The following is a 25065-nucleotide window of genomic DNA, read 5'->3' as shown; positions in this document are numbered from 1 at the left end:
AGGGATTTTGAAGCGCCGAACTTTCTTGATGATTTGATGAGTATCTAGGTATGCAAAGAAACGAAGGAGAGAATTGAACGACAATCTTCGTTATTTATATCATGCAAATCCATCACTTCTGCACTACTTTTGCTTTCATCTTATCACTATTTGATAACTACAAATTGACACTTCAACTAGTCTCTTGAAATTTGTAGTGTGTTTAGGTACCTTGAATTCTAGAACACAGCATGAAGTGCTTCATGTGTGCGCAACCGTGATGCTTCATCATCAGATATTGCAAGAAAGCATGGAGTTATGTCGCGCGGAGTTAAACCTTAACCCCTCGCTAAAATAAGAGGCAAAGTCTAGGTAGTTGTCAGTCAATTGCATTAGCTTAAACCTTATTGATACGACTCCACATTTGTTCTCCATATTCTCATGATGAAACTTCAGAGATTATACTCATATAATTTGCAATTGATCGCTTGGAGAAATGGCGTCACTTTCGAGAAAATACCTCAAGTAGCGACTGGTGCTTTCTTCTGGGATAAATTTGTTAGATTTCGTTTAGTTGAATAAAAAGAGATACTTCTCCTATTAGCGATCATACGTAGCCAACCACAGCTCAAACATGCTAAACCAATATCACCTATCAGTGTAAGGAGAAAACTAAACTTCTTTTGCATGTCACGATAAGTCGTATGGAGTAACTTTAATACATTGTTCGAATGATACGAGTAACGGTCCTATGCCGTACGCTTGAGAAATAGTGAGTGTACGTGGGGTGAGATCCACAGACCTCAAGCTAATTAGGCCTTGAGCGAATCATGAGCTTTGGGCACTTCCCATGATTTCGATCTCTGTGATTTTTCGCTATCTACGGAGTTTGGGCCGTGCCTTGAGACCCTTTTACCACCATTTGTAATGCTTCGTACCTCAGTAGTCAGTTCTAACCTTATACAGCGTCCCAGGCAAACTCAAAAGTGGTTAAACTAGCGGTAAGTCAGTGACTTGCAGAATATTTAATCAATTCTGAAGCCCTGCAGAACTACTCCTCATTCACATTATTCACAGAAATCCGGGTTTGGACTACAATCTGACAGGAGTGAAGAAGTCAGTCGCATACATATGATACGACTCAAAATATGGAGCAAAATCTCATTCCTTTGCAACTTATGCCTCATCAAAATGGCATGTTATCATTTGAGGAGGATTGGACGGGTATAACTGACAAACGCCGAAGAAAAAAGATGCAAGATCGGTTGAATCAGAGAATCACGAGTGAGATTTCTTCACTATCAGGTCGTTGCGTGTAGGCTAATGCGATGGTAATTTACAGGAAAGCGGAAGCTTCTGAAATCTAAAGTACAAAAGAAAGAGGGGCGTTCCCAACTCCACCATGGAGATTCCGATCTAATCCCTACTCCACTAGCACGGCAATTTCACTTCTCGCATGGTGATCATCAAGCTCCCGAATTATACAGAACTACTGCACAACAAACAAACCCACAGCGAATTCTTCCACACACAAATTCAACTGATATTGAAGACATCGACTCAATCCAAGCATGTCGACCCGACTCTCGGGAAACACAATCCTTCCTCTTACATTTCTCCACCCGTGCCTACCATAATTACCTCCATTTATCCCCGTCCTCGGATAACTCAATGATGTTGATCCAATTTAACACCACCCGAGCTTTCATAGCCAACGCCCAAACTCTCGGTCTAACAACTTCCTCTATGGCCCGAACAGCATGCTCTCGATTCTTTGTGGATCTCACAGCAGGAAACACATCCTTTACTCTTGATCTGTTTTCCTTGCCCTTATCTCTTCACCCGACACCCCTTCAACGTGAGATTCCTCATCATCCATGGATAGATCTCTTACCGATTCCTCAGCTACGCGATAATTTATTGCGGAGGAATAATCAATTTGATGAAGTAGAGCTATGTCGAGAAATGAGAGGAGTCAAGAGTGCGAAGTTGGGGAGAAGAAATGGGATTATCGTATGGCGAGATCCATGGGATGAGAGCGGTTGGGAGGTTACAGAAACTTTTGCTAGAAATTGGGCGTGGGTTATTGGGGGCTGTGAGGGATTATTTAGGTCGACGGATCATTGGAGGAGCTTGAGGGGGGAGAAACCGCTCTTTTTGAGGACTCGGAATACGAGGGAGAAGTATTGTAGAGTGACTGAAGAAGTCTCTTGATCTGTGTAGGAGATAGCGATCTTACTGCAGCAAGGTCTCTTTTTCAGGAGTGGTGTTTTGAGATGGTATAGCGTGGTGTGAAGGGATCATGTTTAAAGACCTTTCTCCGCTATCTTTACCAACTACTGACAGCGATAAAACTATCTGTGGACGCACTTGACCTTTTTATTCTGTCCTAAAAGATTCCGCCTGTCACTGCAGCGCTCGACGATGTGGTATACTCCTCGAGATGTTCGGGACATTTGCGCGGCGTACCGTGTCCTTGCGACTCATGAAATATTTACACACGAGAAACTCATGACGAGGTCAGAGTGCCACGAAAATCTATAAAATCATGCATGATGGTCGTCATATGAGCAGACGATATACAAAGCGCCAATACACTCGTGGGTGTGTTTAACCGGACCCGAAAGCCCACGATGATACCCGAGGTCTAGACAGAAGATACTAGATCTGCGAATATATACTCGGCATATGCATTATCAGTGATGATTTTTCAGAGACCTTTCTTGATGCTTTAAAGCTTGACGACTTCAGTGAATTGTCTTTGCCCAGAAACTGCTTAAATTGCGCTAGTGCTTTGACTGGCCCAGAACCGCGCGAGGTCGCGGAATACGAGGCATTTGCAGGTTTCGAGAACCGTGGTGATAGATGGGAATTCCTTTGGTCTTAGTCATATCTTCGAGCAATGGAACCCGTGTGCACCGGTCGGCAGAGGAAATTGAAGAGCGGATGAGGCGGGGAATGGGACGATGCCTACCCATCCTCTGGCTACGAAGGGAGATTATGAGGTGATTGGAGCTGCACTTTATTTATGGGATTTCATTCAGTTGATGCAGGAAGTTAACCTAGTAGGCGCGTTCATTGCCGTCTCGTATATGCATAGCTGTGGACTTCAGGTCCGAAGTCACGTTTTAAACTGACACAATTTTATTCTTGACTGTAAAAGTTTTCAAAATCACTTGCCTCATACCTTGATAATTCGAAGTACCAATGTAATGGTAATTTGATCTTTTGCTTGCAATGTCACAAACACTAAATAGTGGCATCACATGCAGCGTCACATGACATTGAGCCGAACAACGCTCAACTGCTATCTCTTCCACGCAGGAATAGTCAACACAAGCTTTGAAATTCCTCCCTCTGCTCCGATCTATTGAAGACCCAAGCAATGTCTACTCTCAATAGTAGCATCTCTCATTGCGAACTGTATTTTAAAATCAATCAAGGTTCTTCTTTTGGTTTACCCTCCAAGTTTTTCCGTCTCTTCTCTTCCTCCGCCTCCAACCCCGTCTTAGTCGTCTCATGAACAGTCATGAGCTCTTTCTTTTGAATTCCAAATGAGATAACTAAGCCAAGAAAACAGATACAAGTATACAAAATCCACATTTTGGAAAGAGCATCTGCAACTACACTTCTGTAGACGGAACTCTGTGCTGAGGTAAAAGTACTTGCAATATTAGAACCACCGATAGCGCCGCCATTCAGAAGCTCTGACACACTGTCCTCGGGTATACCAACTGCGAGAAATTTTCCCTTGTGGTGTTTGAGAATGCCCTGAAAGACCACCTGACCAAGTACAACACTGTTCGCGGTAGCAAGATTTCGGATAAAATTCAAAGTACCGGTTGCTACCCCGATATCCTCCGGCGCGACGAGAGCTTGCACGCAAATCACAAGAGTTTGCATATTAGCGCCAATTCCCCACGCAAGCAGGATTTGAAAGACGACGATTTTGCCCCAACTGCGAGTAGGGCCGAATGTAATCATGATGCCAAGCGCCAGAGTCAGAAGTGCCATTGTTCCCCGAATAATCCACAGACATTGTCCGGTGCGTTGAATTAGAATACCCATGATGATTCCAGAGGCCGTGAATGAAACGGCGAGAGGGAGTAGCCAGACACCGGAAAGAATTGGTGTAGCTCCAAGGACACTTTGAAAGTATAGCGGAAGGAAGAAGACAGGTGCGATAAAGCAAGCGCCATGACAGAAAACAACGGCAAATGTGGAGATAAGTGACACGTTTCCGAAGACACGGCGAGGAATAATTGGATATTTGGCAAAGCGTTCGCATATCCCGAAAACCGCATAAGTCACAAGTCCGAAGACGATGAGGCAGATGACAACTGCAGACTTCCAGGGATGAGTCACGCCTCCGAAGTCCAAGCCTAACAGGAACATGAGAGTTGCTCCAACGATGAGTATCGATCCAATCCAATCAATAGCCTTGAGACCCGCGACAAGAGGAGTCTTCGGATTGTGGATATGGAGAAAGAGAAATGTAATAATAAGGGATAGTGCATCAAATGGCAAATTGAACCAAAAGCACCATCTCCATGATACATATTCGGTAAATGCACCACCAATGATAGGTCCAATTGCAGTTGCAAATGCCCAAACAGCTCCATATATACCATAGAAAAGTCCTCGTTGTCTGGAGAATGAATATATTAGCAAAGAATTGATCAAGTACCCCCAGTATTGGGGAAGAATTTAAAGTTTGGTTACAACTTGGTTATACAAACGGAACATACCTTTGACTGAACATATCTCCTACAGAAATCTCAACGAGAGTTATGATGCCACCTCCACCGAGCCCCTGCACAGCACGTGCAGCTATGAGCATGCCTACACTGTGCGATAATGCGGCGATCAGACTGCCAACAAGGAATATGAAATTGGCAATAAGTAGGATAGATTTTCGACCGAATATGTCGCTCACTTTACTCCAGACTGGCGACGAAGCTGCCAGGGCAAGAAGATAGTAAGATCCAATCCAGGAGTAACCTGAGTCTGATGCGCCTAAATCCTTCACAATTGTAGGCAAAGCCGGAGTTATAAGAACCGCGTCGATGGCTGCGAGAAAGACTGAGAGACACAGTGCAGCTAGTATAAGAGTAAGTTTACCTTTACTCATATCAGGAGTCTCGGGCACATTTTCTTGAGGCGCGGGAGGCCTGGTGCGATCGCTATTAACATCTGTGGTACTTTTAAGACCCATCGGGTTCTCGGATTTATCAAGGGGCTCGTTTGTAGTAGAAGCCATCTAGAAGTTGTTGCTCTAACAACACATGGGGATTTATATCGAGACTGAATTTAGGGTTTGAAATATATCTCGAATTGACCAAATTATTGCCTCTAAACAAGAAGTTACATGCAAGAATAAATTGAGAGGAGATAACCCATCTAAAAGGCTCGGGAAAGAAAGCACGCTGCGGCCCGCGTTCGGACTCGGATACTTTACCAAAATAGAAGTGTCCGAATTGTTAATCCTCCTCGCAACTCAATCTGATTTACCGAAAACAAATCGAATAGTAATAGAAGAAAAAATAACTTCGATATGATCGTAATTGATACATATCCTGCAGCTAAATAAAAGGTCCGGGCCTATATCTGGTGACCTTGCAGCCAGGGAATTTCTCAAACGGTCAATATGTTGCGCCATCGCAACTCATGATCATCTCCCTCATCACACCTCACACCAAGCAACTCATGTGAAGGCTGTGCCTTAGAGCAGAACAGCTTGCTTCTACGAGATTCGTACCAATATGGTTTATCATGATCCCATGAATACGAAATTTAAATTCTTGATCAGTCGAACAAATTGAAATCCAAGGACTTGGGGAGTACGTTAATAGAAAAAAAGATAGACCACATAGGCAAAAACGTACGTGATTGGGCACTCTGATAAAAGCTGAAGAGTTTGAGATCACGTAGAATTTGAACGAAGTAAAGCCTAGGAGTTTGTTTAGCACCCGCATAAGATAAAGGCTAAGAGATCTCATGTCATTCAAATGAGTTAAAATCTGAGGGCTTGAGAATACCCCAAAAGAAATGAACATATTAGAAAGAAATAAATAAATTCTGAATAAAATGTTATGCTCTTCCCAATATTTTCAGCCCTTCGTGTGCAACTTTTTAGCAATCCCTGCCCGAAACCTCTATGGTTCCTTGGTGTGAGAAGTTGTCTCTATGGTCACGAGGAATCGTCTAGAGACCTTTCTGCATCTACCAAGATTGGGATAACTCTCGGGATAATGGCGATATCGAGCAGGAGCTCTGCATACTGATCCCACCGCTAGATTGGATTGAGTAATCGAGTAGCCCCAACAACTTTCATTTTCTACGCAAACGGCAAAGAGATTCCATTTCTCAAACAAAAGTTCCTGCTCTGTAAACTGTTGAGTCGGCATCAACTTATCAGATATGACATGACCGAGTTACCCGATTATATCTCCCATAGCACGTAATGGTCTCCTATAGATAATTCTCTTTCCCTTCACTACTGGACCCAAACTCATTAGGCCTTTGCTTTGCAGCATCCCGTAAAATACCCTTTGCGCAAAATACATCATCTGACGATTAGTTCAACCTCTCTCAAGTCCTCGAATCTACCTCAACAAGAGTTCTTCGATCCAAAAACGAGATGCTTGTCGATACAAATCCTTTTCCCTCAAGAATCGTGGAATGTAATCGCAATGCGCTCTTTTAACTTAGCCTCCACTCTCCGCGCATCGACAATCGCACGAGCATACGGCTGGCGCGAGGCGATAGCTTTGCCAACCGCCTCAGAAATTCCACACAGAAGATGCAGTACATATTGACCGAGCAAGCGGGCCGAGAGCATGCGATCACTTTTAGCTGCGAAAGACCCAAAGCGTATTTCAACATAACTTCCTGGACATTGAAAATCGCGATGGGTTTCAATGATGAAGACGACGACGTCGAAGATTTGGAGGAGACGCACTAGAAGATCCGGAAGTCAGTATTTCCTGTTTTAGTAAGACTTGAAAGAAAGTGAGGAGATGAAGCTGTGTTAAAAACAAAAGGAAAATTCATCTTCGAAAGGGAAAAGGGAATGCAATCCGGGGAACAGGATTACGTATTAAGAACAAAGGAATTGATGAGCAGATTGTACTGACTGTAGCAGCTTACGATCATGAGACCTGTGGCTGTGTCGGCTTCGTCGGTGGTCGTCAGCACCTGGGTATCTGAACTGCTGATGAGGGCAGCTGATACAGTTTTAGCATTGCTTGGAGGTAGGTTATCGCCCACATAGCTTGTTAAGGCATCGATGAATCGTTCTGTGGTTTGGAATAATTGCTGTAACCAACTGGTGTCGATGCTGCCATCTTATTTGGATGGATTGAGCATTTTATCTTTCTTAGCTGTTTCCACGGCTTTGACAGAGGTGAGACAGCGATATAATTCGAGGTGTAGCTTGGTGAGTTGCTCGACTGGATCAATGGGCGTATCGTCAAATTGTGGCTGTAAATCTGTGATGCTATCTGGCTCTGTGCTTGCTCCGATGGTATTCGCATCAACACCATGAGCAAATAAGCTTGCCGGCAAATCGTTATACTGTGGGAACAAAGAGTTCGAATCTTCTAGTCCAGCAAAGGGAGAATCCGCATAAGAATTTAGTTGATTTGGAACTGCCCACGATGACCAAATATCAAGATCCGAACCCGTGTATGAGGGTTGGAGTGATTTGTGTCACAATAGTGCTGCTACTGTTACCCACGTTTTCATTTTTCTCCACAGATACGTCCACAGGCGGGCACATGGCAACGTCAATCTTATTCGGAGATAGGTTAGCAAATTCAATACCAGCGCCGGCACGCCTACAGCTAGATGTGGAGTCTCCGTCAGCCGACGGAGACCACGCTATAACCCCGCAATCACTATCCGCCGTGGGCAAATGGCTCGATCCACTCCCGGAACTTGTCGTATTACCAATTATACGACTTGTACCACCATATCGAGATTTGTTTTTGTACCGAGCACCATTTATGCTGGCGCTGGCATTATGATTCTTACGACGACAGTGGTCTGCTGGTCTGCCCATGCGCTGTAGCTGTCTGGCAACGCACTCGATGTTGGTAGCCAGGCAACGATCACAGGCATGTTCACCAGGTGACTTTCGAACACATCGTAGCTTTTGAGTATGACATTTTGCGCATGCAAGTTGTTTCTGTGATTTTTGAACGCCAATATTGATACTTTCTTCAGAGAAATCGAGGAGGCGCTCGGAGTGAAACACACCGGTATTCGCCGACAACTGTTGAATGTTATCTTGTTGGGGAGACATAGAGTTAGATCTTTGGTTGGGTATGGATGCCTGGAAAGGGCTTATGGAAAGAGTTACTCTATTTTCGTTTTGTGATCTATCCCTTGTTGGGAGAGGTTGTAACGCACTCAAACAAAAAAACAACAATCGAATCATTCGTTGCTTGAAGAAAATTCCAACTAAATTTCCAACAGATCATTTTTCGTCTAATCGTCGCAACTTCGATAGAGCTGCTTATGAAATGTGCTGCTTATTCACATGAATATTGACTGGCTATTCCAGGCATTAGACAAGTAATCAAGCGAATGCAGTGTCATGCAGATTCACATCCAATCAGCGAGTCAACTTTGTGATTGGGCTGTCGCTCTCGTGATCTATGATCTATGATACTCATTTCAAGTGGTGACTACCTGAACTTGTGAAAAAGCTTTCTGTCTAGTTGAAAACTTTGGAAATTCGCGTTATTTAAGAAATTTAAGATTTTCGAAAGATTTATACGGCACGTGACATGATATTCTTTGTCAGTAACACCGAAAGTCCGGGCCACTTTCGGGTTCCCCCGTTTCTTATTAAAGTCTCACTGTGGCATCCATACGTACGGGTAGCAGCAATCCAAAAGAAGGAAAGTGTCATGTCTGACGTCCCGTCAGACGAAATATATTGGGGGATCAAGCGACAATCACTCAACGAAGAGCCTGTTTTTTCTTGCACCGCTCGGCGCTCGTTCAGCACGCAACTTTCTTGGCTCAGGTGTCTTTGCTAATCAATAGAAGAGGCATAATGATATGCACGTGAATTTATCACGTGCAAAAACTTCTGAGCTTACAACGTCGCGTCATACTACTTATGCTCCTCTGATAGTAGATTTTTTTGAATTAAGTAATACTCGTATGACTACTAGTAAATCTTCTTAAGGGAAAATGATGTGACTTAATATTTGAGAATTGTTGGCAGCCACTCTATTTAATCACGATTACGAGGACCCCCCGAGAAGCACTGTGTGGTTATATGACATTAATAGCAAAAGCAGATGAAAAGCACGGAATACATCTTGCATCATTTCTTTTTCACGATCTAATAAATCCGTCGCATTGTAATCGCAATGTCGTTTCTATCTTTTTATCATTACTAAGGGTAGCCTCATGACGAATGACATGTTAATCATACGATGGACACCGAGAAAATATACCATTCAAATAAGTAAGGCTCAGATGTGAAGACAACACTATAGTTATGGCTATGTGTCGAGTGCCATTCGACATGGTGTCAAGTCTTAGATTGCAAAGACAAGAGGGCTGCGTAACTCAAAGTCTGCACTCGAATGCAGATCAGGGGTGTAATGATGGTACTAGGAATCGTGATTTCAACTATCCACCCTATTTGAATAGAGATTGTTGATGCTGTTCTACCGATCAGCTTTGGCTTTCCAAGAAGGAAAATTATCCAGGGCCTTTCGTTCAAATTCGTTGTCGGGCAACACTTCGGCTATGGCAGACTTTGAACTGGCGTAGATTGTGGTGATTGTGATCCACTAGCATTTCCCACTCCTGAATGAGTAGACCTCGCATGTCTATCACGATCCCATCTCCTCAAAAATGCCGCTGGACAGCCAGGAAATTCGCACTTGAATGGTTTTATTCCATCATGTTTTCGTTGGTGTATTTTTAGACCTGATGACCTTGTATATGAGCTTCCGCATATATTACATTGATGCTTCACTGGTTCTTTCTTGACCTTTGGAAATTTACCTCCGAAAGCTGCTGGATCGGGATGCTCTAATAACATGTGTCTTTTGAGTTCTTTCTCGGTACTGTATCCCCAATGTTTCCTCAGGCAACTTAGATCTGTGCATAAGAAGGGCTTCTCGTGTCGTAGAAGATGCTTATCACGACTAGATTCATCAGGAAACCCCTCATGGAAGTAGAAACATGCATGGCGAGGACATTTTATCCATTTTGAACCGTAATAAGTATTGAGCTTTTGCTTTTCCACAATCGTTAAGTTTTTTGATTTGGACAGTTTGGTTAAATAGGATCGTACTTTCTCGAGGATGATCTTTAACTCCTTTGGCTCTGTAAGTTCATCTTGAGCGGCCCGAACTTTTCTAGTATGGCTCAGCAGAAAAAGTAGTGAGTCTAGTTGGTCGGACCCAACAAGATGAGTGCATCGATCTTCTAAGAAGGAGGGGACATCCGACCTTTTTGTGCTTTGCACTCCAAAAATCTCGTAAAATTCCGCAATGGCGGATCCAAGGTCGCATTGTTCTGAGTTTTCAAGGTCCGATGGTGATAATTGCTCAATCAGAGACTCTAGATGATCAACCCAATACACAATTGCATATTCTTGGAATGCATAATAACCTTCGTTGACATAGTGGTGGATTTGATTGTCAGGTGTAGTCGGGTCAAAGCATTGGAAAAGTAGGTAGCGTAGACACATTACTGCCAATTTCTGCTCTTCTAAATTTATTCTTACATGGCTCTTATCAATCAAGTAACTGTTTTTCGTGTTCATCAGTTATTTGGAAATATCCAGCCAGCATGTGGTTTCATATATGTTTAACGTACGATTTCGCGCTGCTGTGCACGAGTTGCACTCTGTCCCCTGGAAGGACTTCCACGAGGGACCCACAGAGATCTTGAATATGAGCTCGTAGCTGGCGGTCTGAAAAGGTCAACTTGGTCCTGAATCAAGACAAATAATCCCATCATGGATTCCATACAGAGGCCCGGGGGTTTGATCAATTGACGCACCCTCAAATTTCACATCCTCATCATCCATGTTAATTGATACTGCAGCCTGTATTTCATGCCATCGCATGGGCCGCTTTGCACATGAAATCCAGCCCAATAATCTTTCTGCGGTAGCTCGCTCCGACTCGTTGGGGTTCTGATACACTCGACACACAATCCTCGAGTATCTGAATTGTCAGCAATGATAAACAATTTCGATCTTTCTCCAAGGTTCTTTCGCTCACGCTTGTTCAAAGCCAACTGGAAATGTTCCCGGCCGAAGTTCCTCGTACAGTTTTTCACGGGATGTTTGTCCATAAAGATTAGTGAGGATTAGTCTTGCATATAAGAACATCCCTGAGACCGGTTAGATCAAGACAGTGAGGTACTGGAGAGCACTTACCATCTGCACCTTCAGACACAGCCTTTATGATGTGCGTCTTTGTGTCATCTGATACAACAAACTTCTGCTGTATTTTTTCTGCCCACACTCGAGAATAGACTTCAATATCACATCTGTTGCAGGAGCTTGACAACCGTAAATCTGAGCATTGCCGAAGCTGTCTCTTTATATCAGGCTCGTTTTGACTGACAATCAGCAAGCGAAGCATTCCTGGGTACAAAGTCTTTTGCACAATAGAGACCAGAGTAGAGAGCAAGATTCTCCTCTGCAATGGCTCGCATTCATCGAGCCCATCAATTATCAAATACGTCCTTTCCGATTTAGATACAGTTTCAAAGCACACCTCGAGTAGCTTCGTACACATCTCATGCGAGACAAGTGAAACAGAATGACTGTTGATACACTCGCTATAGAGGTAAGGTAGAAGAATTTCGTTTTGCTTCAGCAGTTGAGAGAGCATAGCCCGAGCCACGGCTAGGAAAGTATCTCTCTGTTTATCGTCATATTTGCAGTAAAAGAATATTGTCGACGATGAGCTGTTCTTCATGCATTCTCCAATGATCACGGATGTCAATATAGTTTTTCCTAGTTCAATTAGCCCATGAAGCTAGTATTATGCGATTCTGTAATGCCTACCTGCTCCAGGAATACCATTAATCCAGAGAAGTGGGACGGTTAATTGTTGAGGATCAAGCCACGCTTTTATCTTATTCTCTTGCAAAATCCAGTTGCCGGAGGAGGGATAATCGGCTCGCATAGAGACCGCGAACTCATGGTCAGGTATCGGATCGGTGGAAGCGAGCCAATCTAGTAAAGCTAGTCGTTGACGCTTGGTGTCTTCCTTCTCGATAGCCTCGAACTGCTTTTTGTGATTAAGATGCTCCCTCTGGTATTCTTGAATACGAAGAATTGATTCTTGGATCATTGAGATCGAAGTTTTGGCTTTAGTGTAATCTTTTTGCTGCTTTTCGAATTGGAGAATCGTTGCTTGACTTTCTACTAGAGCTTTGTGTCGGGCCAGCCCGTCTAATATATGCCGAAATTTGCTGTTGAAGTCTTTCCAAGTCGCCCTAAATATTTGTTTCCACGCTGAGACGTAAGCGAACAAAACCTAAAAGGTCGGATACGGTGCAACAGCACATTCGGAGATTTACAACCAAGAAATCCTTTTTAGTGTTTTGAGGATTCAGATAATCTCAAACACTTAAAATCAAGTAACGCTTCGTTCGGAAATTTCAAACTAATTGTTAGATGATTGGTTGAAGAATACACTTACTTGATTTGCTGAAAACCCTAAGAGCCGCTCGGTGAAAGTCGAGCATGTCTTCATAGAACAATGCAAGTACGTTAACCATATACGAATTGCCTTTGAATAGATCACCATATTGCTCGAGAAGAGGTATGTTTTCCGCAAGTTGCTGATATGCGTCTAATAGTGTGTCGAAAGACTCGGCCCATGAGCTTGCAACCTGAAGACAAAATTTCATGGGGCCCCAAATGAAACACAACACTGAAGATGTGTTGAGGAAAACTTCGACAACATTTGAATATTGTTCAAATGCTTCGATAAAGGATTTGACACGAGAGAGATTCATCATGCTTTTACGACGGCTTTGGTCATCTTGTATCTTCAGTATAGCGATCTTCACTTCGTCCAGAGTTGTGGTTTGAAATCGCAACTGCTCCTCTTGAGTCAACCGTTTTTTGAAGCTTGCCAACGCAATTTGAAATGAGTCGGCCATGACTGGAATGCCGCAGAAGCTATCAATATGTGGGAAACTATCCAACGTTCCAAACGACTTGAATAAATAGATTGAAGGAATCCAAATTCCTTTTCTTGTCAAAATGCAGTCCAGATTGTTGTTCTGGATGGGAAAAATGTCGTGTAATAATAACCTTGGAAGTCCGAGAAAGAAGGTCCATGATTTAGCCACATTTGGTTGATGAATGTGGCTGACGTATTCTGCACCTCACCTGGGCAGTCCACGTATCGCCAGTCTCGCGAATCCAGAACGTTAACAACTCGGTCTCAACTCAACGCGCACTGCCTCGTACTGCACCTCATCCTTCACAACAACAAATCAATGACTGCAAATACTAAGGTACTTGCTTATCTCATGCAAGAATCATCCTAACCTCCTGCATATGCAGTTCTCCAAGCCATGTGATCTGAACAGAGCCTCGTTGCCTCGTCGGGGCGCAGCATTCATTGCCATTGTACTACAAAACCACATGCTCCTAGTTTTTCAATTGTTTGAAATCCGCTGAACAGTCTTTTTGTTTTGCAATTCGTAATTACATATCAGGTTGTAAAGTCGTTCTGTGCATCCAAATCACAACAATGCACAGCGCCTTCTCATTGGTAAATCACAATAATGTCTTCTTCCAATGTAGAGGCACATTCACATCAGAAGAACAAAAGGGGTCTACCTGATATCCTCGAACCCTCATTTGATCTGGATGGACCGTAAGTTAAAAAGGGACATAAAGTTCGTATACTTAACCTATCACTTGGTGGCTAACACAAAAAATGTAGGACTAGGGCTTTTCATTCCCACAAAAAGACAAAGAGAGATCCTGTGTCACATTCAGGGACTCAAAGCGACGAGAACTCTGATCATTGCGGATCATTTGCTGCTGATCCAGAGTTTGTCTTGCCCCCCATGTCACAACCCAATTCATTTATAGGAACACGGAATGATTCTGGATATAGCAATCTCGCATGCTTTGGGCTTGTAAGTACTCCACAAGAAAGAAACAAAATAGGGAGTCTTATTGAGAAAAATCAGATTCATAACATACAAACAAAACTACTCGATTCCACGACACAGGAGGTTTTAGGGAGAAATGCCATCGGCACTAACTCAAAAGATACGCCGTCGCTCAAGCTTCGCTTTCAGCCTGAGAGTGAAGTTGTTTGTCTGACGACCTCCACTCTTGATGAATCATATTCCCAGGCAGATTTTGCAATTCTCAATGAGAAGACCGGCCGACTACTTTGCCAGATGAAGAATCTAGGTTGTCATTTTGAGACAATTCCTTCAACAGCTGAACTCAATCATGAATTGGCAGCCGAGAGAAAGATGTATATTTATGTTGATGTCACAGTGGCTGGTCCTAAGAACATATGTAATGCCGTTGGTACACTGTTGTCGACCGCAAAAATTTACTTGCAGCATCCTGAGACGATGCAAATCGAGAAATATACCGACTATCAAAACCCCCATTTCTTGAGTTTCGATAAGGCACCTAGGAGCATGATTATGGAAAGTGAACAACCACATACTATCAACTCGTCAAACGAATATTCTCTGGGCATCGACATGGATGCTAGGGAGGATAATCGACTTCAACCAAAACTTCACAAGAAGGTCACAAAGATTTTGAATTCGTTGACAAGGGGTCAGAAACTGAAAAGAATCGAGGCAAACATCAAGATAATAACACCCCTTATGCAGTACGCTATTTCCCCTTTATTTGAGACTGCCTTTAGTAATCGTTGAGTTCGAATGATTAGACACCAGGCAGAAGCACTAGACTTCATAGCGCAGAGGGAATTTGGTCCAATTCCCGATGAATATTCTTTGTGGACTCTGCAAAGATACGAAAACCAGATTTGGTGAGCCGATTCTAATCAAGTTGTTATAAGACGGTGGTCTCTCCTATTCTAACTATATTGGAGTTATCAACACAGGATATCAGGTCATAAACGTGGCGATAGTCCGATCGAATGTGGTGGAGGAATTTTGGCAGATGACATGGGCCTCGGAAAGACACTGACAGTCCTTGCCAGTATTATGCAGGCATCTAAAGAAGCCGAGGACTTCTTTGGTAGTTCCCCTCGAGGCTTTGAGCACGACAAGAACTTCAAATACAAGGTTCGTTCAAAATCGACACTCGTTATTGTGCAAACATCTTGTATGTCTACCTTTTGCTTTCACAAATTGTTCCCAGTTGATAGATATAGTACTCATCGATGGATGGAGAGAGGAAATCGCCAAGTAAGATATCACCTGGGCTCAATCATCCAGACTGAAGCTAAATCAATAGACACTGTCGGGGATATGTGAACATTAACATATACCATGGTCGTGGGCGCGAGACAAGCCGTAAGCCCCTAATCGAAGCGGACATCGTACTGAGTACATATGATACAATCTCTGCGGAATCATTAGATCCAGAAAGTCCAGTCTATGGTATTGAATGGTTCCGTCTTGTTCTTGACGAAGGTAGTTGATCAATGTCCGGCAGGCTGTAGTAGATTTCTTGCTCACTTACCATCTCTTAGCTCACAGAATTCGCAACATGAAGACGAAGCTATTTCGATCAATGAGTCAACTTTCTGCAAACATAAGATGGTGCCTAACAGGTACCCCTATTCAAAATAGTTTGGATGACCTCGCAGCGTTGGTTTCTTTCATTCGTTCCTCGCCCCTAGATGAACTTCCAGTGTTCCGGAAGCACATTATAAATCCACTTCTGAAAGAAAAGAATGAAGGGGCTGCCAATCTTCGAACATTGCTGGACTCAATATGCTTACGACGCACCAAAAAGTTACTAAATCTACCAAGTCTAGTAGAGATATATCGGCCGGTCCACTTCTCTTTCGAAGAAAAGTCGCTGTATGATTCGACGCGACGAGAGGAAATACAGGCCGTGAAACAACAAGATAGTCAAGGCAGAAACCAAAAAGGCTACTTTGGAATCTTCCAGCTGCAACTACAACTGCGGCGGCTTTGTAATCATGGCACATTTCTCAAGAGATGTTCTTCCATTTCTCAAACTGATACGCACTTTGATCCTGAGCAAGCCCTTGAACTACTGCAAGAGAAAAACGAGTCTAGATGCCACTATTGCAATGTAGGGATCGAAGGCCTCGGCAGTAGTGTCATCCATCGTGGCCGCTTCACTACTTGTGGACATCTTTTATGCTTTGACTGTGTTTCTATATACAGGAACTCCCTCATTACAGATAAAGATGACATTCACTCACGTTGTTCAATATGTAGTCAACCAGTTATCAACAATGCCTGCTTTGCCGACGAGGTCGGAAACAAACGCAAGGCTCATTCATTGACAACATCAAGCAAATTCGAGAGCACTGGAATCGCATCCAAAATGAAGGAACTGCTGAAGGATATAAACCGAAATCAGACAGGAGGCAAGAGGTATGAAATATGAATCTAGCCCAGTATAAATACAGAACTAACACAACATCAGTATCATATTTTCATGTTGGACTACATCGCTGGACCTTGTTGGGCATCATCTGAAGCTCTGCGGGCTGCCCTTTGAACGAATAGATGGGAGTTGCACCCGTGCGCAAAGATATGACATCTTACAAAAATACACCACAGATGAAAATATACGGATACTCATAATGACAACTGGGACAGGGGCGGAGGGGTATGTTTCTCTGGGTTCCCGAGTAAATTCAGCAGACTAACATCCATAGTCTCAATATTACAGTCGCCAATTATGTATACATACTGGAGCCACAATGGAATCCAATGGTAGAAGCTCAAGCGATCGCCCGGGTCCAAAGAATTGGTCAGAACAGGGACGTCAAGATTTTCAGATATATTGTAGAGGATACCGTGGAAAAGGTTCGTTAACCACAATATCTGCATCCTCAATAATTACTAAATGACTAATCATAAATAGGGTATCCAAGCTCGACAATCGAGGAAGCTGGATTACGCGAAGATGGGTTGGACCGGAGACCAATTGGAGCTTCCAGAAGATTCTACAAGTAAATCCAATGGTGGATGAATCAAACAAATCTTTGTGCCTTCAAACAAACAAAGTCTTATAATTCATCGGTGTAGAACTCCGAGTTTCCTTGAAATGCTTAGAATGAATAATTACCTCCATTAAGTACCTAGTTGCGTGAATCTACAATCTCGCCAAGCTTGATATTAGTTGTACTACCCGAGCGTGAAACAAACTTAGGATCTGTGCTGTGTTCGAACGCCCAGGTAGGCTGTTGTACTCTATCTTTTGATAAAGTGTAGAAGATCTACGGACACTCTGGGATGACTTGCCAGGCTTCTATTATCGATGAGCCAGATAGTCTGGTTATTTCTATATTCTGATATATCGTAGTTGACGCAATAATACTGTTTCTTCCGCTCAAAATGAGTAAGCTAGGGGTAAACCCGAATCTTCAAGCCGGACTTGCAAAATTTGTAATGGATCTCGAAACTTCGGTTAACGATAAAAGCACTTTTATTAAACTTGCAAGCTAAACTAATAGATGAGCTAATTCATTGATATAGACTCCCCATAGATGAATCGTCGATACGATTCATCCATCGTATGATAAAAACTCTCCTTCCTGTGTATAATATTGTCGTAACCTTTGCAGTCCTTGAGGGGACAGAATGCAGAAATTCCACCCAGCGAACCGAACCACGTGATATATCCAGCTAGTCATTGCTGTTATTCCTAATAAACAACCATAGTGATCAGCCATGCAAAAATGAAAAACTCTATGAATGCCGAAATAATCTTGCCAAAGCTTCATAAACTGAACCGAGTCGCTCTCCGTGACCCATCCACTACTGGCGTCCCCTCTGTCTCCGTTCATTTCTCCTAGCAATATCCCTATCCCATCCTCGGACTATATCATCTAGCAATTGCACTTTTCTGTGATCACTATTAAGAAGCCCATGCAATATATCTCAAGCCGATGCCCATCTGTCGTTCTTCTCCCCATGGATTTCAACCAATTCCCTCACCGCAGATTCCGAACTATCGACAGTCCCCTCATCAAACCGCGTGTTCTCTTCCTACATATGAATTATAGGAGCCTCTAGCATGGAAACGCGTCTGTTTCTGGGGGCTAGGGTTGCCTCCAAATTTTCAGTGCGATCTTTCAAAATCAACTTCTCTATTTCTTGAGCAGTTGCAGCGCGCTCGAGCTCGCGTAACTTGGTCGTCAATTCAGTATTCGCCATCTCCAACTGTAAATTGCGTCCCCTCAATTCGTCGGCCTCTATTCCTCGTCTGGCCTCCGCCTCTATTCCTCGTCTTGCCTCAGCCTCCAAAAACTCTGAGACCTGAGTCATCAATCCATTATTCGCCGCTTCCAGCTCTAAAATGCGTCTCCTCCATTCATCGGTCAGTCCGCTAACAGCCCGTAATATTTGTGAATTGCGCGCTGCTTGTGCGTCTATAGACAGCTCCGAATTTCTAAGGTTCGATCTGATTCGCGGTTGAACTCCGTTGGCCCTAACTGCAGCACAACGACAACGTACTACTCTTCTAGCAATAGGTCGTGCGGCATGGCTATATCTGACGATATCTTCCTGACGCCAGTTTCTTTGCCTATGTCTTTCGGTGAGCATATTGACAGTCTCTGGTGAAAGTCCGTGCAGCAGGTCGTCTAGCCGACGCATAAGGACGGGTCTCGTTTCCCCTGGCTGATGTATCTCGATACGGTAATTCTCTCTGACTAACTCCTGAATAGTGCCTCTTAAAAGGTTGAGAGTCCACCGTCTTCGATTGAGGCCGAGCAATAACGGACTTTGTGAAGCCATGTTGTCTATCACGTTTCCAATATTAGTATGCAATGAACAAGCAATGAGGATAAGGTAGAAAATTCGAGACTCCAACGTCCTCACTAACGCATAGCGCCACTTGAAGTGTGTTGGTTATAAGAAATTCAAGAGACACTTACTGGATGTATCTTTCTCTTGCTTGACAACTGAAAGAAAGTGGAGACTATCGAGGAGCCTTCTTCGAGGTTTAATTTTACTACTGAGGTAAAATTGCGAGGAAAGGGAGAGGTCCTGATTGTAGAAAAATCTTGAATCGAATTGGAGAAAGGTTTAGATGATCAAGAGCTTCTCTTTCAATCTCGAATTGGTGAAAGATGTATGAGTTGTATATGTAAACCACGATCAGTTGAACTGATGGATCGATGGTTGTTTGTGTAGAGGAGAAGAAATTTTGTGAAAAGAAATCAAGAAGGGAAGCCTTTTTATGAGCAGGAAAATCGGGTTAACCGAAGTGATGATTGAAAGTGACATTCAAATTCACTTCTCATGAAAAATTTGTAGATGCATTCACTAATGAGGGGTATCTCATGATTGAAAGATGAGTTGATTGAAAGTGATAATTGAAAGTGAAATTTGATCAAATCTGATATTCAGGTTCACTTTGAATGTAAAATGCTCTAGTGGTAGCGAGAAAACCATCGTGTCATAGGTGAGTAAATGACCTTGAGTCATTCTATTCGTAGGAGAAAAAACAGGCCGGAATTGACCAATGCGTAACACCTCTCTACATTGATTCAGTGGGCTAAGCGAGAGCGCTAGGCCAGGGTTGCTTAATCCTACACATTCATAGATTAGCTCTCTAGACAGAATACCACATTGACATTTAAAACCTACATCGTAGGTGCTATTTCACCTGTACTCCACTCGATCAGACCTGCTATCATCCGAGACGCATCAGGAAGCGAGGCCTCTCAGGTAGCATGATGTCAGATGCCACTCCTAGCGTATAGTGTTTGAGGTCGACGATCTTTAGGGTTCTTCTCAATTCTTCATGAAATTCTACTTTACAGCTACTCGAAGCCTAGTTAGTTCCGCCTAGGTTGTCAAAAAACGCCTATCAACTCAAACGTCTTTTCAAACCAAAACTCATCATTTACACTAGCAGATTTAATATTAATGATTTGTGTTTTAAAACTTATTCAAAAATTCATGCTATAACTTATATAGTGTAAGGAATAAACCAAACAATTTTGCTCTGATGATATATTAATCATGTAGACCTCGAGCGAAAGGAATTGAAGACGAAGAGAATGATTTTCGATTTAATTGGGTTTATAGTACTATTGATCAACCCCGTCAACCGCAAGAGCTCTACAGATTTTCATTTGAGCAAAAGTGAATCTTGCAGGCCTGGAAATTACAATCGGACTCGGTGTCGACCAATGAGATAACAAGTCGAAATAAATTATTCCGAATAATCTAAATAAGATAATTAGTGAATGATTGTCCCTCAGAAGTAAACATAATCATGCATTTTTCACTTTTGGTTGTAGATGAAACTATGCTTCTAGAATTGACAGAAGAACATAATGCCTCATAGCACTGGAAACACAAGATGCTATCTTGGAAGAGCTGAAGGTTTGATAGTGAAGAAACTGCAATTTCTTGAATGAGTACTACATCTGGCATCATACCAAAAACTGATTTGACAGAAACCCTTGATAACACTTGAACACAGTGAATCTATGAAAGCGAGAGATGTAAAAAGTGAAATTGAGAAGGAGCCAGATAATGGGAAAGAAAGGAACCAAGATTTGGAACGAAAGCATGGGAAGTTTAGAAAGGGTGTTGCCATGGCTGGTCATACGATGATATGAAACGAAGAGACAGAGATTGTAAAATCAATTCCAACAACGTCTCGGTATTTTTAATGATATAGAGGGAGATGCAAGAACCACTGCAGCGATTGTGTAAGCAGGGTCTAGACTGCATTCCGGCAATCAACAACTTTCAATGTTTGAGTCCAATTCCAATATTCAGATCGAACGAAACACCAAATGCATTCTGACATTGAGATACGATAGTTGTTGAACGTAGGAGCAAACAACGTGACCAGCAACCTTTGATGCCAACCTTCATCACCACACTTGGGTATCTGTATGCTTATAGCAACGAGCAATTGAGGCAGAGATTGGTTTCTTATTATGGTGTCTGCAAATCCAATAAATATTACCTATGCCTTACGCCAATGATATCAGCCTGGGCAGCCTCCCGGCGAGCAACATTACGGAAGCAGATCAACTTCATACACATGGCATTCAAATTGAAATCCATAAGTAACTTATGTGAGAAGTGTACAAAGTCTGCATGCCATGGTTGTTGTAGATGCAGACTCCAGACTCCATTGATCTTAATCACGTGAACCTCATTTATCATCTAACTGGGGATGCGCATTCGAAATTTTCTGCAGCCAAATATGTACTGCGAGCTTCAGCTTCATTGTGAGATTAGACTTTGTAGCTGGACTATAAGTATCTAGGTATGCACATTAGGTACTCCGTACAGTGCAAGTTGCAACTTCCTCATTACACAAAATCCGAAGTGGATCATTTCTAATGGAGAAGTTGACCTGAGGTTGACCAGAGGTTGCAGGTGTTGACAGAAAGAATTATATTTTGTTGCCTACGAGTACTAGGTAGGTAGTCAGTACGTGCATCATACTTACATATACGGCAGAATGGGCGGTCAAGGCAGTTTGTCACATTTGTTTCTTCGTCAAACATGTTTGCACCAACTGGCCTCTTCCTTGGTGCGCACAGGCCATTACCCAACATCTATATAAACATCTTCTCGCTCCCCCATTCCTGACTTCTTTTCTCTTTAGCTCTCTTTGCCTATTGGTAAGTTCCCCCCTACTTTTCACTCTCTTCTTCATCTTCTTGAGTCTTTTGCTAACAAGACTTTCTCTCTACAGGCTTAGATCAAGTGTAGTATCTGTTCTTTTCAGTTTAATCTCTGAAAGATCGTCATAGACGGTCACATTGATTATACTTATTTTTGTCCCTCGGGATTGGTCCGCTGTGCTTGCGCATGATCATTCCCACAGTTTCCCTGGTATTACACTGCCTCCAGGTGAAGCGAACAACTTCTTTTCATTACGGATCTGGGCTTGCCTGGATTGTGAAGAAGAGTCTTTTGGCGATTTTGTTTTTTGTTGTGTTTTGGGAAGTGGCTTGGAACAGAAATCTTTGGATAGGATAGGATGCTTTCTGTTGAGTGTCGCGGCAATGAAACGATTGCTAGGTAGGTACCGCTGCTCATCATTGATGTGGGTGTAGATGCTGTTCTCCAAACTGGCATGAGTTGTATCTTGTAGCTGTAGTTGCATGTGAAATCTAATATCATCACGAATCATGATAAATCCCAATTTGAACCTTTCCATCTCCATGCGTTGCATTCAAAACCGCGTGCGCGATATTGATGCCATGACGCGTTGTGAAATTGAAATGTACTTTTCGTATTGATGGTAAAATATTTTGCTTGTGTGACGTGAAATTTATTCTTCAAAGCTCAACCTTTGAGCAAATCTACAAATTAAACACCCCCACCACATTACCCCTCAAATTACCTTCAAGTAAAATGTCGGATCCCAATGGAATGGTTGACCCAAAGATCTTTGAAGATCTACAAACTAAGATTGATGAAGATGCGGAAGTAAGAGATCAACTGAAAGCTATTCTACAAACATTGGAGAGGCAGTGCCGAAATGCTCAGTCGGTTTTATCTCGAGCTCATTCCACACCAGCTTCTCACTGTAAGTCTCCCAAGGCTAGCTGTCTTAGAAACCGCCATCTAACATTTCATAGTGCAGCCTGTGCTTGTCTCTGCAGAGAATGCTATAAAGGAAGAAGCTGAAAGCATTCAAAAGCTTGCGGGCATTGCTTCAAACCATCCATATTACAAGTATGCGCTGTGGATTCTACGTAGAAATGCCTCACTAATAAGAATAGATATAATGGGATCTGGACAAGAGATGTGCAGAATGTGATCTTTGCCATTCTTCTCTGCGGATGGCTGGGGGGTTTGAACAAAGATGGAAAGCCTGCTCAATCAGGAAGACTTCTCACTATTGAGGAAGTAGGAGAGATTCTCCAAGGTACTTTGCACACAGATTCTCTACGAATGGCACAGCTAACGAGATAATAGTCCCCGTCAACCTCAAAGACCGAGACGCATTCCACATCAGTATCGAAGAATACCTCCTCTCCCTCATTTCCTTGATCGAAGAGCTTTCACGACTGGCTATCAATTCCGTTACTCTCGGAGACTACCAGAGACCTCTACAAATCAGTCAATTCGTCAAGGATTTACATGCAGGGTTCCAGATTCTTAATTTGAAGAATGATGTTCTGAGGAGAAGAAGTGATGGTATCAAGTACAATGTGAAGAAGATTGAGGATATTGTGTATGATCTTTCGTTGAGGAATTTGGTAGCTAGACCTGAATCTTCATCTTGAGTGATGGATGATCGGTTGGAATGTTGCTTGGATGGTTCCTCGATATCATAAGAAGAAGGCAGATCTGAAGATTTTTGCTACTAAGAAGTTGCTATGCATGGACTGGATCTTGAGAGTGGGAAGAAGGACTGAAAGATTACTTGGAAGGTTCTGCAATGTCATGAGAGGAGCTGGGTAAATTAATGCCATTACGAATGTTACGAGCTGTGACAAAAGGCAAAGGGTTGCTTGAGTATTGCAGCATTGGCTCCAAAGCCTTACAAAATGGCCCGAATAAATCATGAACATTCTCAAATTACAATATCTCCAAGCTACCTAGTACTCTATGAATCATGATGCATTTAAATTCCAATATCAAACTTCTTCGGCACCCCACCGAAAAATGCCGACGCTAGTGACGGAGCTCTAAAACACGAAGCTCGTAATCCCAAAAATAAATTACATCTCGAAATTGACAACACCAGAAATGCCATTGATCGATCCCGTCACCATGTCCGGAATCAGCTCAGTATCTGGAGATACCTCCAAATCCAAATCATTTCCCACAGAGTTCCTCTCTTCCGATATGGCTCGGATCGTCACGCACATCCAGCCAGCTATCCTTTTATCTGCATATTATTTCCGATTCAATGCTTTGGTCGCAAACCCGGTACACACCTTATTACACTCGTTGTTGCCTGTCGCATTGTTGCAGGTAGCCTATGCAGTTGTATGTTTACCAGCTGCTGGATCAAACATGGCGAAGAAATTGAAGCCGGGCGAGAAGCGGAAGGGATTGGAGGGGGGAGAGTATAATCATAAAATATTTGTACGTCTTTCCTTTTGGATATTGCCTGCAAGTGTTATGATTGTGCAATTACTAATATTCTTGCCTAATAGACTACCATATTCGCCCTCATTCTGACCGGCACAACCGTCCCTGCCGTCACAGCCCTTCAAATCCTCTTTGGCGCTCCCTTCACCACCCACATCGAACATACACTTCTTTCTTCCGCCCACATCTCGCTTCTAGCACTCTTCCCCCTCTTCTATATCCATGGTGTGGATTCAGTTCGATGGCTCGAAGTAGCATCATTGTATGCGCCAATTGATGAAGTTTTCGGTGCGGCATTAGGCTGTGCGCTTGGTGCTTGGTTGGGCGCAGTACCTATTCCTTTGGATTGGGATAGGGAATGGCAGAAATGGCCTGTTACGGTTGTTACTGGAGCATTTGGGGGGTATGTAGTTGGGAAGTTTGTTGGAGGGTTTGCGGGGCTGAGGGGAAAGAGAATTGAGTTGGAGTAGGGGGTGAGGGTGGGGGTGAGGGTGAGGGCAAGAGGTAGGGGTAATAGGAAGGTGCATTATATAATACAAGGGGCGGCGCTTGGGATATGATGATGATGGATAGAGAGATTTAGGATATTTTCGCATTTACATGGGCGTATGGAAAAGAAATGGAAGAAAATACAATTTAGATGCTTTGAATAGGAGATCTGGCTTGATCTGGCACGAGAATTTGATTTGGGTATTTGGTTGCTGGATACGGTTTGAGGGGTCCATATCTACCATCAATGCTGAGTAGACCGTTGCACCTTGCAATGGTTAGTGAAGCACTCAGACCTGAAGCATTCTTGCTCTTTGCACTGGTCTAGTTCATACACTATTGATC

General features: G+C 43.0%; 9 protein-coding genes across 9 annotated transcripts; 4 read left to right on the top strand and 5 right to left on the bottom strand.

The window, feature by feature from the left end:
• Positions 1-1127: 1127 nt before the first annotated feature.
• Positions 1128-2193, top strand: EAE98_009841 (uncharacterized protein; the record flags this gene model as incomplete). Its single annotated transcript, XM_038957462.1, has 2 exons — positions 1128-1263; positions 1322-2193. The coding sequence occupies 2 exons, from the start codon at positions 1128-1130 to the stop codon at positions 2191-2193; spliced, it is 1008 nt and encodes a 335-aa protein (XP_038806170.1).
• Positions 2194-3417: 1224 nt separating this feature from the next.
• On the bottom strand, positions 3418-5239 carry EAE98_009840 (uncharacterized protein; the record flags this gene model as incomplete). The annotated part of the gene is made up of 2 exons (XM_038957461.1): positions 3418-4627; positions 4728-5239. The coding sequence occupies 2 exons, from the start codon at positions 5237-5239 to the stop codon at positions 3418-3420; spliced, it is 1722 nt and encodes a 573-aa protein (XP_038806169.1).
• A 1407-nt stretch (positions 5240-6646) lies between these two features.
• Positions 6647-8284, bottom strand: EAE98_009839 (uncharacterized protein; the record flags this gene model as incomplete). The annotated part of the gene is made up of 4 exons (XM_038957460.1): positions 6647-6939; positions 7116-7296; positions 7372-7554; positions 7718-8284. The coding sequence occupies 4 exons, from the start codon at positions 8282-8284 to the stop codon at positions 6647-6649; spliced, it is 1224 nt and encodes a 407-aa protein (XP_038806168.1).
• A 1464-nt stretch (positions 8285-9748) lies between these two features.
• On the bottom strand, positions 9749-10983 carry EAE98_009838 (uncharacterized protein; the record flags this gene model as incomplete). Its single annotated transcript, XM_038957459.1, has 2 exons — positions 9749-10714; positions 10831-10983. The coding sequence occupies 2 exons, from the start codon at positions 10981-10983 to the stop codon at positions 9749-9751; spliced, it is 1119 nt and encodes a 372-aa protein (XP_038806167.1).
• Positions 10984-11236: 253 nt separating this feature from the next.
• On the bottom strand, positions 11237-13140 carry EAE98_009837 (uncharacterized protein; the record flags this gene model as incomplete). The annotated part of the gene is given in 5 exon segments (XM_038957458.1): positions 11237-11352; positions 11399-11983; positions 12035-12509; positions 12526-12593; positions 12675-13140. The coding sequence occupies 5 exon segments, from the start codon at positions 13138-13140 to the stop codon at positions 11237-11239; spliced, it is 1710 nt and encodes a 569-aa protein (XP_038806166.1).
• A 633-nt stretch (positions 13141-13773) lies between these two features.
• Positions 13774-17170, top strand: EAE98_009836 (uncharacterized protein; the record flags this gene model as incomplete). Its single annotated transcript, XM_038957457.1, has 11 exons — positions 13774-13865; positions 13935-14133; positions 14188-14855; positions 14916-15017; positions 15081-15316; positions 15366-15399; positions 15449-15627; positions 15687-16566; positions 16619-16804; positions 16854-17004; positions 17063-17170. 11 exons carry the CDS (start codon positions 13774-13776, stop codon positions 17168-17170), a joined length of 2835 nt encoding a protein of 944 aa, XP_038806165.1.
• Positions 17171-18189: 1019 nt separating this feature from the next.
• On the bottom strand, positions 18190-18939 carry EAE98_009835 (uncharacterized protein; the record flags this gene model as incomplete). The annotated part of the gene is made up of 1 exon (XM_038957456.1): positions 18190-18939. The coding sequence occupies one exon, from the start codon at positions 18937-18939 to the stop codon at positions 18190-18192; it is 750 nt and encodes a 249-aa protein (XP_038806164.1).
• Positions 18940-22539: 3600 nt separating this feature from the next.
• On the top strand, positions 22540-23417 carry EAE98_009834 (uncharacterized protein; the record flags this gene model as incomplete). Its single annotated transcript, XM_038957455.1, has 4 exons — positions 22540-22714; positions 22767-22863; positions 22911-23056; positions 23107-23417. 4 exons carry the CDS (start codon positions 22540-22542, stop codon positions 23415-23417), a joined length of 729 nt encoding a protein of 242 aa, XP_038806163.1.
• A 466-nt stretch (positions 23418-23883) lies between these two features.
• On the top strand, positions 23884-24711 carry EAE98_009833 (uncharacterized protein; the record flags this gene model as incomplete). Its single annotated transcript, XM_038957454.1, has 2 exons — positions 23884-24225; positions 24297-24711. 2 exons carry the CDS (start codon positions 23884-23886, stop codon positions 24699-24701), a joined length of 747 nt encoding a protein of 248 aa, XP_038806162.1. The 3' UTR covers positions 24702-24711.
• Between the last annotated feature and the right edge of the window lie 354 nt (positions 24712-25065).

Source organism: Botrytis deweyae, assembly GCF_014898535.1.
Source record: "Botrytis deweyae strain B1 chromosome Unknown BDEW_031, whole genome shotgun sequence".
NCBI lineage: Eukaryota > Fungi > Ascomycota > Leotiomycetes > Helotiales > Sclerotiniaceae > Botrytis > Botrytis deweyae.
This window is presented reverse-complemented; position numbering and strand designations above follow the sequence as displayed.